Here is a 14699-nt window from a genome sequence, read left to right as displayed (position 1 = left end):
AATAGGTACCAAGTTAAGTCGTAGAGAAACTTCAAGAGCTGTAGACGGACGGAGTTTAGCTAAGCATCCTCCCCTGCTTTAGTGAGTGTAGTTCAGCTCAAAGCCGAGCATGTAAATATAAAAATAAAATGTGTACTCCACAGATTCACTACGCCATGTGGCATCGCTGACGGTTTGCCAAACTGGTGTGCAGACAGCGTAGGGCTGCGGTCGCGTCACGGTGTCGCCGGCACCGCGAAGCTTCCTGAAACTAAGAGAGATAAAGATTGTCGTCTATTTTGATACCAGAGGAGACGTTTATTTTTGTAATGAAGACACCCAGCAGCAAAGACTGATTTCCCCTCCCCTCATGACCTGGTGATTCTCAATGTGATTGAGTATTGATCGGGCAGATTTAAGTGTTGATTATTTGTGTAATTGTACATAACATACAGAATGCAAAGGACCTTGATGATAAGAATCTAAACTATTGAAAGTTTGTCCATAAACATTCAGTATTTGATTGTTGATGTAGCTTGATGAAACCTGAGAGAACTGAAGCTGAGTGAAGGCTGGAGCACCAACACTGTACTGTTTCTTTACCACTTCTCTTTTGGTACAAATGTCCTTTTTTTCCCATCAGTCTACATGGAAAATAAGACCCGTTTTCAACATTTGACTTCTGAAAACAATACTGCATGCACGTAGCATTGTTTTCAAATGAAAGTAGGGATGTCATGATACCATACATTTAGTAGTTGATACCAAAACTAGTGAAATAACACAATTTCTGATGCCCAATTTGATACCAAAGTAAAAAAAAAAGCACCAGCTGTCTCAAACAGAAATAAAGGAAACGCTGTGGCACCGTTTGCAAACTGATTTTTAGGAATTCTTTATAAATCTTGGAAAGTTCATCCGTACACAACTCTTCCTGTTTTTCTTTTTGACAAGTGGCTGCAGCTTTATTTGTTGCCATCTTCATTGTGTTGTTGACAACAACGCCCACCAGCATGGAGGAGCAACTTTTTAGTCCCTCCAGGATTTCACAGACTTTTTTTTAGGATTGTCGTAGCCTAAAATACCTGATTTCACGGCAGATTTTCTAAACAAAAAAAAAAAAGAAGTGATGCATGTTGTAATCTTTTTAGCCAAATATGATCGACATCTTTGCATAAAAAGTCAAGAGAAATTTGGGAAGCATTGTTTTCAGCACGAAGCGTCATCAAAACAAAATCCTCCTCCTGCCAGAGTTTTGTGTTGCATCCTGTCCTGATTAATCAGCTATTCATTTAATCGCAAAGTATTTTGCTAATCACTTAATCAATTTGAGCAGTTTTTATTAAGAAAAGTAAAAATTCTTGATTTCAGCATCTTAAATGCAAATATTCTTTGGTTTCTTAACTCCTCTCTGACAGAAAAACGAATCCCCACAGCACTGAACAAAACAAGTACCGTCACCTTGTCAGGATTTTGGCATCGACTTGATACAGACGCGTCGGTTTGTCTTGACATCCCTAAATGAAAACAATTTGCAAGACCTGCAGATAGTTTTAAGCGAAGTAACTGTGACGACTTGTCCCCAAAATGAAGAAAAACCTCCAGGGGACATGATGGACTATGAACTTTATGAATTTAATTGTTTTTTTGTTTTTTTTTTAGATGAAAATTTTGCTTTTTCATTGTGAAGAGTACAAAGCAGTACTTGGTGTTGGTGTTCCCAGTTCTACCGATGAATTCGTTTTCTCTCAGGCTTTCAGAAACCAGAAAGACTTTAAGTTTTAAGTTGCTTCCTAATCTTTTCTTGTCTTCTCACAGTTTAAATAGCAGGGCTGAGGACCAGTTCACTCCCAGTTCAGTCAGTTACCAAGTATATAACAAACACTAGTTAATTTAAAACACCTGAAAAAAGGTGAGAGTGTATTTGCTGTAATATATGAATGATGATCATGCATTTGTATGCCTCGTCTTGGCCAATTTTCAGTGAATAATGTTTTAATTAAAGTCGCATCCTTTGTGTTATAAGCTTTATTTTCAAGGGATTTAATTGAGTATCATGTTATTTTCATGTTTGCACTGTTTCATCCTCCTGCTTTTTCATGACTGCAATTCTGTAGTGAAAGTGAACTGAACTCAACCCTCCTCTGAATCCTTTTCTCTTGTTCTTCTGGAACAAGAAGAGACTGAGGCTGCTGTGGCATGTCGGTCCCCCGTTATTATCGGCATCAAACCTCAAATGCTCTTTTGTTATTTACTGAAATGTGTCTGTAGCAGCAAGTGTGAAAAAAAACAGCAAGCTGGCTTTGAATGTCTCGTGAGATTGGGAGTTTTCGTGCATACTTTTTGATCAGATAGCTCCTAATTTAAATCAAAGTTTTGCCGTTTTTTTTGGTAGAAATGTTCCAATTAGGGCTGGGTAGCGATCAGATGATTAACATTTAGATTCAATACGGTTAGACACATTTCAGTTACAACACTAATTTTGCTTGGACATGTATAATGTACAAGGACTAACCTTGAATCTTGTGTTTTATTAAAAATATTGTTTACATTAAGAGTTCACCCTAAAGCAGTTACTTTAATCATGTACTTTTTATTAAACTTGACCTGACTGACGAAACACTAACATTAGATGCTTTCAGTGCATCTTCTGCCATTTAGAACAATGAGTGTACTTCACAACGCGAGCGTTAGACGCTTTTTTGTCTTACGAGCAAATCTGGGAGGATGAAGATTGGATCTGTAAACCCCTCACATTACCAGATAATCTGGGCCAAACATCGGTGCCAACAGGACGGTTGAATCTGAGGGGAATCGTCCTGAAACTCCTGTAGTGTGAAGCCAGAATTACCAAGAATTACTAGCCAATCAGAGTCAGTCGAGCTGGGTGATGACTTTGCTATCCATGGGAATAAAAAGAGACTCGGCGTCCAGGATAACAGCAGGGCTCCATTTTTAAAGCTAGTAATTTTCATAATATCAGATTAGTGCATAAAGTCACAGACTTGCTGATTCTGAATCCAGCATTTTGCGCCTTTATCGTAGACATTTATAAAACTTTATAAAAGTTCATAACTATTTTAACAAGTTAACGTGCAGAAGCTGTTCAGACAACATGAACCACAGATGTTCTGATATCATTCTTTCCGTCCTCGTACCGACTCTGATCAAAATATATATCACTGTTTTTAACGGCTGTTGTATTAGGGGCATTTCTGAAATTGATAGCAGTTTTGGAACAACCCTACTGTGAAAAGTAATCGTTACTATTAAAAATTAAAGATTAATGGAGATGTTCTACCATTTTGGAACCTTTTATCGCTGCCGTCTTCAAATAATAGTAGAAGGGAAACCTTTAATTTCATATTTATAAAAATTGTTCACAGACACATTTCAAAAACAATTCATCAAAGAAACAAATAGGAGGAATTATCTTGTAACTATGACTGTTGTAATTATAAGAAGTCATAAATACGAGACTTTTTATATGAGTCTTAATAGTAATAATAGATTTGAGAATAACGTATAAAAAGTAATGTTTTAAAAGTGGGACCCTCATGTCACTGCCAGTAATGACGTCTGATTGGTTCTTTTTTTTTCCTTTCAAATGCTGTTTTCCCTGAATGCTGTGTTTTGATTGGTTGCTCAGCCTCTTTTGTTGATGCACTTTAATTCTGTTTCTCTGGAAGGTTCTGGATAAGTCTCCTCTTGTCTTTACCTTTGCCTATTTTGCTTAACTTTTGTGTTTTTCCTTTGTAATCCGTACTTATCTATCCTTCTCTACTGTCATCTATTCTTTCTGCTGTGCTTTTTTCGTCCATAATTTTCCGTCGCTTCACGTTTCCTGCTTCGGTTTTTGTTTTCGGTTTTCCGCTTTTTTCTCATCTTCCCTCAAGATTTCTGTTGGAAATTTCTGGGATTGTTTTATTAGATGTTGTAAAAGGATCTAGAAAACTAAAGAAAAATGTTTGCTGGTTCATATTAAACTACAAATCATGTATTTGTATACCGACTGCCATATATTTTGCCATATATTATTTGTGTTGTAGTTTCTGATCTCTCTCTTGAAGCAGGTGAAACCTGAGCCACGTAATCCCACCAGGATTATACATTTTAATCTCCAATCAACCTGCTTGTAGGGGGATTTAAAGGCGATGTTGCTCGGGTTAAGTTAGCATTTAATCACTGCTATAGTAGACGGCATCATCGGCAAAGAAAAGAAAGTGAAAGAACGAAACAAAAATTTCAGATCCTTCCAGAGAGACGGCAAAAGTTTAGATTCGATCCGACGCGTTTGTAGCCATGTTAACCCCTCTGCTACCATGACGACAGGGTGTGAAATGATGTCGTGTGTGTTTCTACAATATTAATTGTTTTACAGAGCGTCCGTTTGTGTGGTTGTCCTGTGCACGCAAACACGAAAATACCTACATACACACGTGTAAATACAAGGCGTGACGTGACGCCATGTTGTTTCTGTGTTTCAGTTGTTGCACGTGTTCTGATTCAGGACAGAATTTAAATAAAATTTTATTGCAAGTTTTTGTTTTTATCTCAGCCTGGTGTTTTGTGTCTCATCTGTTAAAAATATGGGGAGAAACTCTTTTTCCAAATTAAATTGCAGTTGCATTAACAGTCTCCATCTGCAGGTGTATACTTTATACCGTCTTGATTTGTGCGAATATTTTGCTTTTATAGGTGATGAACACAATGGCTGGTTCCTCAATGATGCTCATGCAGATTTAAAGAAGTTAAGTGTCCAACAGTCACAAAGTCCATGCATTTGTACTAGACACTGGAAATTAAAGGGATAAAAAAACTTGCTAATATTGCAGGTAGTGATTTAGGAGTTGGAGTAAATGTTTTTGTATTTGACATAAAACTGAACCACCACTGTCTGTTTTTAAGGGGCTGCCTTTCTTCTTCGACCCATCGTCGTGAAACCCCTGATAGTCCAAGGAGAGTCACATTGGACTGGAATCCCATTCGTCCGGCAGTTAATGACTCAGGTGATGAGCTACACATATTTTTGGAGCAATGGGCATTTGATTTCAGGATAACAGGCTGTTGGATAAATCGTATATCGACCAAAGGGACATTTTTTGGAATATTGTGGTTTTAGAATATTTGGCTGTCAGAATAATGGTTTGGTAAGGCCCAGTTTCTACTTAAAAAAAGGTGTTATACCTTAATTTGACTCTTTATCTAAGCGATTCTCGATTCTCAAAGGTCTCATTGGAGTACACTATCATGTTAGCCCCAAGTTTGTGGAGTTGTCCCCTGAAAATCGACTGAACCCAGGGTTTAAAGGTGCCCGTGTGAAACAGGGCTAAGAGACTAAAGAGTAGTTACAGAACTTTATCGAATGTTCACATCAGTTGCTGTAATAATGGACATTTAACCCTGCAGGACTTGGATAAAGTGCAGTGTAAATCATATAGCCATGGGCTTAGCTTAACCTAACAATGTGGTTGCGAAAGAGAGCTTTGTTACTTTCTTTCCTATTTTCTTCGATTCTCTTAATGGGAATATGCAGTGTGAAAAGCCTTAATTTTTTCCTTTGGTAAGATTCTTACATTTCCAGGAAGTCTTTCTTTGTTCCATGGTGGTTTGTTGTCGATAATGCTAAATACCAAATTATTAAAGTTTAATATTTATTCTAAACCAGACATAAAAGACATCATATCACTGATGAGAAGTTTAAGACAAAAAAAGGACACCGACGTGAATCACAGTAAACTTTATACTGACACATTCATCTAATGACATTGCTAAATGGATGCTAATGCTACACACTGTATGAGAACAACAGGTACGTCCAAGAATGTCTTCACACAGACAAATAGAAAACTCATTACAAATTATTTTTTGATCATCATCTGTGAAGGAGTAAGAAGAAGTAAAACTGACATCTAACTGGAGGAAGCAGCAGTAGTGAAGAAACATCTAGCCCCGGTACCTGGAGCATCCATATTTTTGCTAACATTAGCATGTTTCACACCTTGTTTTGATGGTCGCACAATTAAAATCTCTCTCTCCGTTCATTCTCAAACTAAGTTACAAACTCTTCTAGTTATATTTGACGGAATAGGTTTTATTTTTCACAATCAGTCTACATACATGGCTTATAAACCCAGTTTAAGCGACACTTTCGCTCACCTTCATTTGAGAAGAAAATGCTAATTAAATAGAAGACAGCTAACAAAGGTTGGTAAAGTCACTTTAAGTATTTTATCTAAAGTCATCAAACCTCAGCTCTTCAAATATCATTTCTCTGTCATCATTATCAATCATCACCTAGCTAACTAGCAGTTACTAGCTATAGCCAGCTAGAGGCTAGTTTGTAGCCTAAATCCTGTGCAACCAAAGAGTTCAGCTTAACCCTCAGAAAAATATAAACATGACCGTTATTAAAGCAATAAAATTAAGTATTGCTGCAGGGTACTATGCTTGCTGGCAGAGGTTAACCCTGTGGTGTTGTATTATCGCTAACTACTTGCTAATAGTAGAAAAAGTATGATATATTGTCTTAGTACATTAAAGATTTTGACTGATATTTGTGACTTACTTAGTTTTGACTTTGTAAACCTCATAATTTTGATTTAGTCATTCATAATTTACTGTCACGTAGTTTTGACCAAAAAAGTCCTTTTAAACTTTTGCTGACAATTTTATAGCTTTATTGTGGCGCAGTATCTCCTAACTTGACCTACCCTGAGTATTTTTTTAATGTTTTGTCATCCCTTATGTTTACTCAATGCCATGCCGATCTTTAGACTGTTGTAGCTCAAATACAGGAAGTCAAAGTACATGTACTGTCTTAAGGTGATTGTAATGTATTTTTTTAACCTCATTTTGATTCAGTATTTGTTAATAATAGGAGCAGAACAGAAACTACACAATAGCAGTCACAGATTATTAACAGCAAGGCTACAGTTAGATTTAGTCAGTCTAGGAGACTTTAGCAGCTTCTGATTAAGGACGGAGATGAAAAATAAATACATATGGAGGTGTGTGATGGTCTTCAGGAACACCTGGACGCAGTCGGCTCTGAATCTGGAGCCTCTTTCTGCTGGTCCAAAGGAAAACCTGTGAGGGAAACAGTGTTTGATCGTGACTTAAGTTTTAAAATGGCTAATAGAAGGTTTTGGAGCAAAGACAGTTGCTATTTAAACTTGATCACAAAGTTTATACTTTACTATTTTATTTCCCCATTTTGCAGCTTAATTACTTTTTTCTGTCTTACTTGCCTTTTATAAAAAATAAATTCTGAATTTGTATCAATTCGCATGGTCTAAATAAAAACACTTACTCGAGTTCAGTACAAAGTTCTGAAGTATGAGTACTTCACTGGAGTATTTCTCTTTCATCATCTTACCTGCAGGCCTCATTGTGTGAAAGAGTTGGAGCTGGAGAGAGAATGGAGTAAAAATAAAATATTAAAGGAACAGTCTACTGTTCAAGACCAACTGATGGCAGCAGTTTATTAAAAGGACAGTTCACCCCAAAATCAAGAATACATATTTTTCCTTTGGCCTGCAGTGATATTTATCCGTCTCGATTGTTTTGGTGAGTTGCAGAGTTTCGGCGGTGTCGGCTGCAGAAATTTCTGCCTACTCTCCACTATAATTGGACTAAATTGCACTCGGCTTGTGGTGGAAAGAAAAAAAATCTCCAAAACTCTGCAACTCACACCAAAAAAACTTGATATAATATGCAAAACTTTTCCTGCAAATCACAGACAGTAGCCTCAAATTAACATGATTCCTGTCAGGTATAATCTCTGCCTGTATTTCCTTATTTTATTCTGTGCTTTAGACACTTTACCAACTCAAACTGTTGGTATTTAAAGTTCTGATGCGTTTACGAACAGCTCGGACAAATCATACTTGCATTCTACCTTTAACTTTTGTTTGTTTTTTGGTGCTTTTGTCAGTCATCTGATTATTTTACCTCCTGGTTTCTTTTCTGGCTTCAGCAAACTTGTGTCTCAGCAGGAAAGCGGCCACAGCTTCAGCCACCTACACACACAAGAGAAGAAAATATTGTTTTCATATAAATATTCATGTTCAAATAAGTATTTATGCTTCTGACAGATCTCAGAGATACGTGTCTTTGAACTTTAGCCCTTAACACTGAAAGGTACCTCAAATATGTGCTGCTGAAAGTCTTTTATGGAGAAAAAATTACTTAAAGTTTAATTCAGTAAACCTATAATTTTAAAATGCCATGAAATACAATATTTACCTTTGAAATGTGGCGGATTAGAAGGATAAAGTGCCATAAAATGAAAATGTTCGATGTACAGAATTACATTTATATTAACAGATTTCTTACTTTGTCTGGTTTGTCTTCTTGCACTGCGTGGCCACAGGGGGGCAGCACCTGCATCATGAATTTACCTGCAGACAAACGGCAAGACAGGTACACACACTCTGAACTGTCTGTCTTCACACTCACACACACATATCTCTGCTATTTTATAACCCACACACTCCTGTGCTGTCATTTCCAGCGTGGCTGTTGACTGACAGGACCAGCTGTCTCTGGAGAGGAACTGCTGCCTCGAGGTGTGTGTGTCTGTGTTGATCTGAGTGTGAATGTGTGTGTGTTTGTCTCTGGAGGCGACTCTGCAGCACTGAGGACGTCCTTCACATTTTGCCTCAGTTTGTGTAGAAAAACAGCGTGAAATGAAGGTCAACTATTCCCAATATCACACTCTTTCTCTACATGTGGCATCTTGATCAAGACTACATTTCCCATCAGCCTTGATAACCTCTACTTCTTTCTACATATTCAAGGCGATATTCTTCAAGGCGTCCCATACTGACGCACACGGTATCCTTTGGCAGTAGGATGCCAGGAAGCCTTATAACACGTGATCACTGTGAAACTGTCGCAGTGGAAAAAATAACGTTGTTACATTACATTCTTACATCATGTGACACTAATGAAGCAAGTCACAAGACTAAATTTGTGTGACACAAATCATGTGACCAAACGTACCTTAAAACTTCTAATTACATTTTTGTTTTACGTTGAACACGAACGCCAGTCTCCTAGGAGCGAGTCGTGTGTTTCTTTGACCCACCCATCCGCGCCTCTGTGTCCGGACATCATGGCTATTTTTTTTTTTTTAGAATTTCTTTGTGCGACAAGAATTGAGCCAGAACTGAAGGGTAACCATGGCTACCGCTGAATGTGATGACTCAGCATCTCACCTTGCATCTGGCCAATAGTCAGATCTCTGTCCAGCCGGTCGATTCCTGGAAACAGACGCAGCTTCAGGTAAGTGTGAATTATTTTACTTTGTCTTTCAGACAAATAAGAATTTACTGCTGATCATTAATATTGTAAATCATTTTCAAGTTAAAATTTCACAGCATGTAATAAACACAAGGTGGTACTTCTTACCCCGAAAAGGATGTTTGAAATACTTACCGGCCAGCAGCAGGAGTTTGGGCAGGTTGCAAGCCAGGAAAAGGTTGGAGGTTCCTCTAAACCAGCCGTCCCAATACTTTTCTGACTTTGACAGGTCGATGCACCACTTATACACACTCTGGCATGGATACATATAAATACACAGTGAGGCTGGTTAAAAATCTTCATGATAATACGGCCGATAGCAGGAAAAAACATTAAGATCAAGTTATACTGTCTACCTGTGTTAGGGTTGAAAGGGTGAAAGTTTGAGACTAAATGTAAGTCACATTAAATCTTATTATACATGTTGACATGTTTCAATTTATGAGAAAAATGTCTGTATAAGAGCTGTTGTTAGGTTTAAATGGATTAATGAAAGTCAACACAAGTGCTGTTTTTGTACGTATGTTTTTATTTAAAAGTTCAGAGCTATAGGAATGAATGCAAGTCAATGGTAAGACTTCTCAAGTAAGATAAAGCAAATCTACACCTTTAGAAATTAGTCACTTTACAAATTAATGCAAGTCTTTTCAAGAACAAATGATATTATGGATATTTGTGTGTTTGCTGTTTTAATGGAACAAGTTAATGCAGAAGTTTGGGGCTCCATAATGAATGTAAATCAATGGATTGGCCTGAAGTGTGATAATACATACAGTCTTACGCCTTGAAAGAATAAATACATCACTGAAAGCATAAAACACACATTATAATATAGAGATTGATGTCAAGGGTTAATAAAGGTCAAGGTAGGATATTTGGTAATGAATGTAAGTCAGTGGAATATTTCTTCACCGTCAGCTTTTCTGTGCAGTTGTTTTTAAACCTGGCCTTCGCTGAGGCTCACCTCTGACGCGGTGTTTTCCTTGTCGTTGAGGTAGCTCTGATCATAGAACTCTTCGTTGCGCTCGACGACCACATCCGCCACCGGGCTGGCCTGCTCCAGAGTGTCGGTCTCCTCCACTTCACATCTGACAGACAGGAAGTGAGAGGAAAGTCAATAATCTGGATTCCGGCTGTTTTTCTCTTTAGGTCTAAGATGGAGAACCTAATGCATTTCAGCATAGCTTTCTCAGATAAATATCGTGGAAAAACAATGATGAAATGCGCCGTTACCTTGGTTAACTTATGGATTTCTCTGCGTTTGAACATTGTTAGAAACATTTGTGAAATATATGACATAGGTCAGGCGTTTTTACACATTTTAATGCAGAAATGTTATATATTGTAGCTTTAAAGCATAAACCAATCAGCAGCAGCCTACCTTTTGATCTGACCAACCACTGAGACTCTGGCAGATTCCAGATTCCTGATTTGTCCACTTTTGACACTGAAAGGAGAAAACAGTGGAAAAAATACTCCAGTTAATTTGACATTGACCCAGTGCAACCCACTGTGAGTGTGAGTCAGTGTTCCTGAATGTATCTACATGATAAATATGTATGTAAATTATTTAATAGATATGCCCTACAGGTAATGACACAACTATGGTGTGAAAAAGAAACTGCAGGAATTCATTTGGTTGCATTAGCACCATTGAGGCTAGCAGGTAGAGTGCAGCCAGCGTACTTTGACTGATTTAACTAATCTAGAGAGAAAATCCATTTTTTTCCAATTGACCAATCGATTGGTCGAAGAGTGGGTAGAAATTTAGTGAACTAAGATTTTCTTTAGTTGACTGCAGCCCTAGTTCATTGTTGACTGTTTACTGTTGTAACCGAACTACTAAATTGTTCAAGTCAAGCTTCTGGGGTTTTTGGTGGTTAACAGTCTTTGGTGAATTACTGCCATCCTGAATTTTACTGGGAAATCACAAGTGTAAATTGGGCCTTAAATACTCACCTCCACTCTATCGCGTGGTCCATGGACTTGAAGGACTTGGGTCTTCCCTTGAGGAAGTTTTGTATGCTGTGAAGTGCCTCCATTGCACTGCCTACAGGGGTAAAAGAATACATAATTGTGGACAAAAAAATGTCTTGGAAGAAAATGTAGGCTTCAGTGTGTATGATGCTTTGTCTCACGCTCACACTCTCACATTCTGACCTTCCACAACGTCTATAGCCACCAGGCCCACAGTGGTTGGAAGCAGCATGTTGCTGGCCGTATGCACTGCGATCGCCCCACCAACGCCGTGGCCAATCAAGATGATGGGGGGAGGAGTCTCACCGTAGCAGGCTCGAATCACATTGGCAACATCGCTGAGGGGTAGAGCAAATAATGAGAGTAGCAGTACTGTATTGGTCACTGAATATTATGCACTAGTAACATAAACATTGAAGGAATTTGCAGCAGTACTAGCAAGTGTGTTTCTATTGAGGACTACCCTGTTTTGTTTTCAGGGTAATGTTCATTTAAGGTAAAACTAGGGATGTCACGAGAACCGATACTTTGGTACCAAGATGATTCTTGGTGGTACTTGTTTTTCTACAGGTACAAACTTTCCAGAGGAGGCTGAGCGGTGTGATACCCCAATATATGAAGCACACCCTCCAGGCAGGTTTTTGCTTTGCTTCAACCACGCAGCCCTTCTGGCCTCTCAGTACCTGCGAGCTGCTTCAGGAGACCCCTGTTCCAACCAACCCCGAAAGGCTTCCTTCTTCAGCTTCACAGCTTCCTTCACCACTGATGTCCACAAGCAGATTTTAAGGTTGCCGTCAGGACAGGGACGGGCGACCTACTGACCACAGGTCCTCATGGCCACCTCTACAATCGAAGCTTTGAGCATGACCCACTTGGATTCCACGTTCTCAGCAGCTCCTGGGATGGAGGACACATTCCTCTGCAGGCGGGTGGTGAAGACCTCTCAAACAGGGAAACATTTTCTGAATTCATCTTCACTACACGTTTGGGTTTAACTGGTCTGTCTGGCAGCCTTCTCTGCCATCTGATCAAATTCACCCCCAAGTGGTGATCAGTTGACAGCTCTGCTCCTTACAGCCAATCCACGACCAGCACAGAAGATCAATAACAACGACACCATTGTGGTTCCACTTGACCATTTAATTTTTGGTATTGTGACATCCCTGGGTAAAAGTATTAGTGGAAGCTGGGAGTTTGTGTTTGCATTTGCCAGTGTGTTGCTTGTGCTGTTACCTGGACATAGTTTGAGTTGAGAAGTCGTCTGACTGGCGAACCAGCGTGGCACCTTAACAGAGAACAAATCCTCACAATAATGCAACTCAAACTGCTCTACATTGATTATTGCGTAGTTTAAAACATTAGCACTGAAATTATACACTTAAACCAGATCAAATGAAATGAATGAGACCCTCCTTGGTTGTTCATTGGCAAAGACACGCTGATTTTAAAATAATTTGCAGAAAAACAAATGAACTGACAGATGTGGTGCAAAGTCCAGTAACATTAACAGTTGCAACAAAAGATTCAAATGGCAAGAATGATGGCCAGTTTGGCCAAATGAGGTCAAATACAATCTCTGTTGTACAGTCCCATCAACCCAATTGGATCTGTATTGCTTCTGGAGTTGCCTTGGGAGAGGTTTACTCAAGAGATACACCAAACCTGTTTTTCTTTACATTTCCTCACCGTGACCTCTGAGGTCCATGGCAAGTACCCTGCAGGTCACTCTGCTGGTGATGGCTGTCTGCAACACAGAAAAACACCAAGACACGCTGCTGATAATCAGGATTACTTCCTACCTTTCTCAATCAACCAGCTGACTGTACAGGTACTCACGGTGAAGACGGCCCAGGACAGAGCTGAGTGTCCTCCTCCATGCAGCAGAACCAGAAGTGGTCCATCATTTCCAGCTTTATAAATCCTGAAGACGTCCCTGCTGTCCGCCAGTCCGATGTTCACATCCTCCATCTGGTCAAAATACTCCCGCCAGGACACAGGCGAGTAGTCTAACTTACAGCCAACCTCACTGGTCGACATGTAAATACACAAAAACATACACACACTTTACGTTAGCCACATGAAAGCAAGAACATAACCAGATATATCAGCAGATAATCAATTTTACAAACATACAGAGCCAGTTAAAAAGGAATTTCTGTAAAAACAATTAATGTCCAGATGAAACGTCATTTTGAGAGTCTAAGTTCTGTATTGTGACGTATTTCCTAATGAAATGGGATTGGCAGGTGGGAAATAGTGTTTTATTTGATTGTTCGTGATGTTGGAAGTTCAGCTCCTTAACTATCCAACCTAAATGCTTTAATGGATAGTCTAAATGTAAAATGTTAGCTTGGCTAACTGCTAACCTATAACTGTGAGTGGTTGTGTCATGTTTTTCAGTTATAAACAGGGCTTGATGGTGTCATTTTATCTTCTTCCTGTTGTTCATAATGGTGGAACATCAGCTGGCTCACCTCCTTGCTAAAAAAGCAACTGGAAACTGGGGTTAGACTTAAACTTAAACTGATTGATGTGTGCTAATCATTAGGCAGCGAGCAAATCTTTACTTATGTTGCACTTTTCACTATAGAACCAGCAGCAGTCCATTAGCTAAAATTCAAGCTTTTAGTCATCTTCTGTCAAGCAAGTTGCACAAATAAACTCCAACAATTCTAACATTTGTGAATCAAAGTGCTAAGCTAACTGTGTTTCTTTAGTCTTGAAGAAGTTACTTTAATTTGTCGTCGGTCCCCTTTGAGAGATAAACTCATGAAAATAAAAATAAGAGCATAATAAATATTTTTGTAGTGTAATTTAGTTTTCCAGTGTTTTGGAGAGATGACTTACTGCTCTGTATCGAAGTTCTCCTCCCACATGCTGCGTCTCAGCAGGAAGACGTCCAGAAGACAGCTGGTTATCTTCGATCTGTGTTTGTGTCGGTGTGCGAGGAAATAAAGCAGGTTTTCCTTAATAAGAACCACCAGGCAAAGTGAGCTGCTCCTCTTCCTGGCTGCAGATTCACACGTCCATTGAATGAATAAGAAGGCTGACTGTTGGCGTGACACAAACACACTGCAGGACAATACCTAGTCAGCTGCTGTTGGCAGGTAGCATCACTGCTGCAGCGTCCTATTGGCTGAGACAGAAAGCAAATAGACAACTTTTTCTTTCTTAAATGTGTCTAATCTATAGAGGCTTCAGTTACATCACTAATCTGCAGGCAGCTACACTTAGTGACAGAACTTTAGAGAAGTTTGTCGTCGCTGATGGCGCGTCACGTCTCCACCCGCCAAGAGAGACACAAAACTAACTGAAAAACAAAAAACTACTCCTGTATGGATAAGTTGCATGTACTGGCTCTCTGGAACACGTAAATCGTGTGTTAAGGAAAAAAGCCTCACAAAATCTTTAAAGTTAGAGGTTGAAACACAAAACTT

General features: G+C 39.0%; 1 protein-coding gene across 1 annotated transcript; it reads right to left on the bottom strand.

Moving 5' to 3' along the window:
• Window positions 1-6932: 6932 nt before the first annotated feature.
• On the bottom strand, window positions 6933-14415 carry LOC146305354 (protein phosphatase methylesterase 1-like). The gene is made up of 14 exons (XM_084712829.1): window positions 14110-14415; window positions 13099-13288; window positions 12949-13006; window positions 12496-12547; window positions 11446-11600; window positions 11245-11335; window positions 10667-10732; window positions 10250-10373; window positions 9421-9538; window positions 9201-9245; window positions 8317-8381; window positions 7933-8000; window positions 7358-7388; window positions 6933-7068 (listed from the first exon to the last, which is right to left on the bottom strand). The coding sequence occupies exons 1-13, from the start codon at window positions 14136-14138 to the stop codon at window positions 7367-7369; spliced, it is 1083 nt and encodes a 360-aa protein (XP_084568955.1). The 5' UTR covers window positions 14139-14415; the 3' UTR covers window positions 6933-7068; window positions 7358-7366.
• Window positions 14416-14699: the final 284 nt, after the last annotated feature.

This window comes from Lutjanus erythropterus, chromosome 23, assembly GCF_056507025.1.
Source record: "Lutjanus erythropterus isolate fLutEry1 chromosome 23, fLutEry1.hap2, whole genome shotgun sequence".
Classification (NCBI taxonomy): Eukaryota; Metazoa; Chordata; class Actinopteri; order Lutjaniformes; family Lutjanidae; genus Lutjanus; species Lutjanus erythropterus.
The sequence above is the reverse complement of the archived record's forward strand: the minus strand, read 5'-3'. Positions and strand labels throughout refer to the sequence as shown.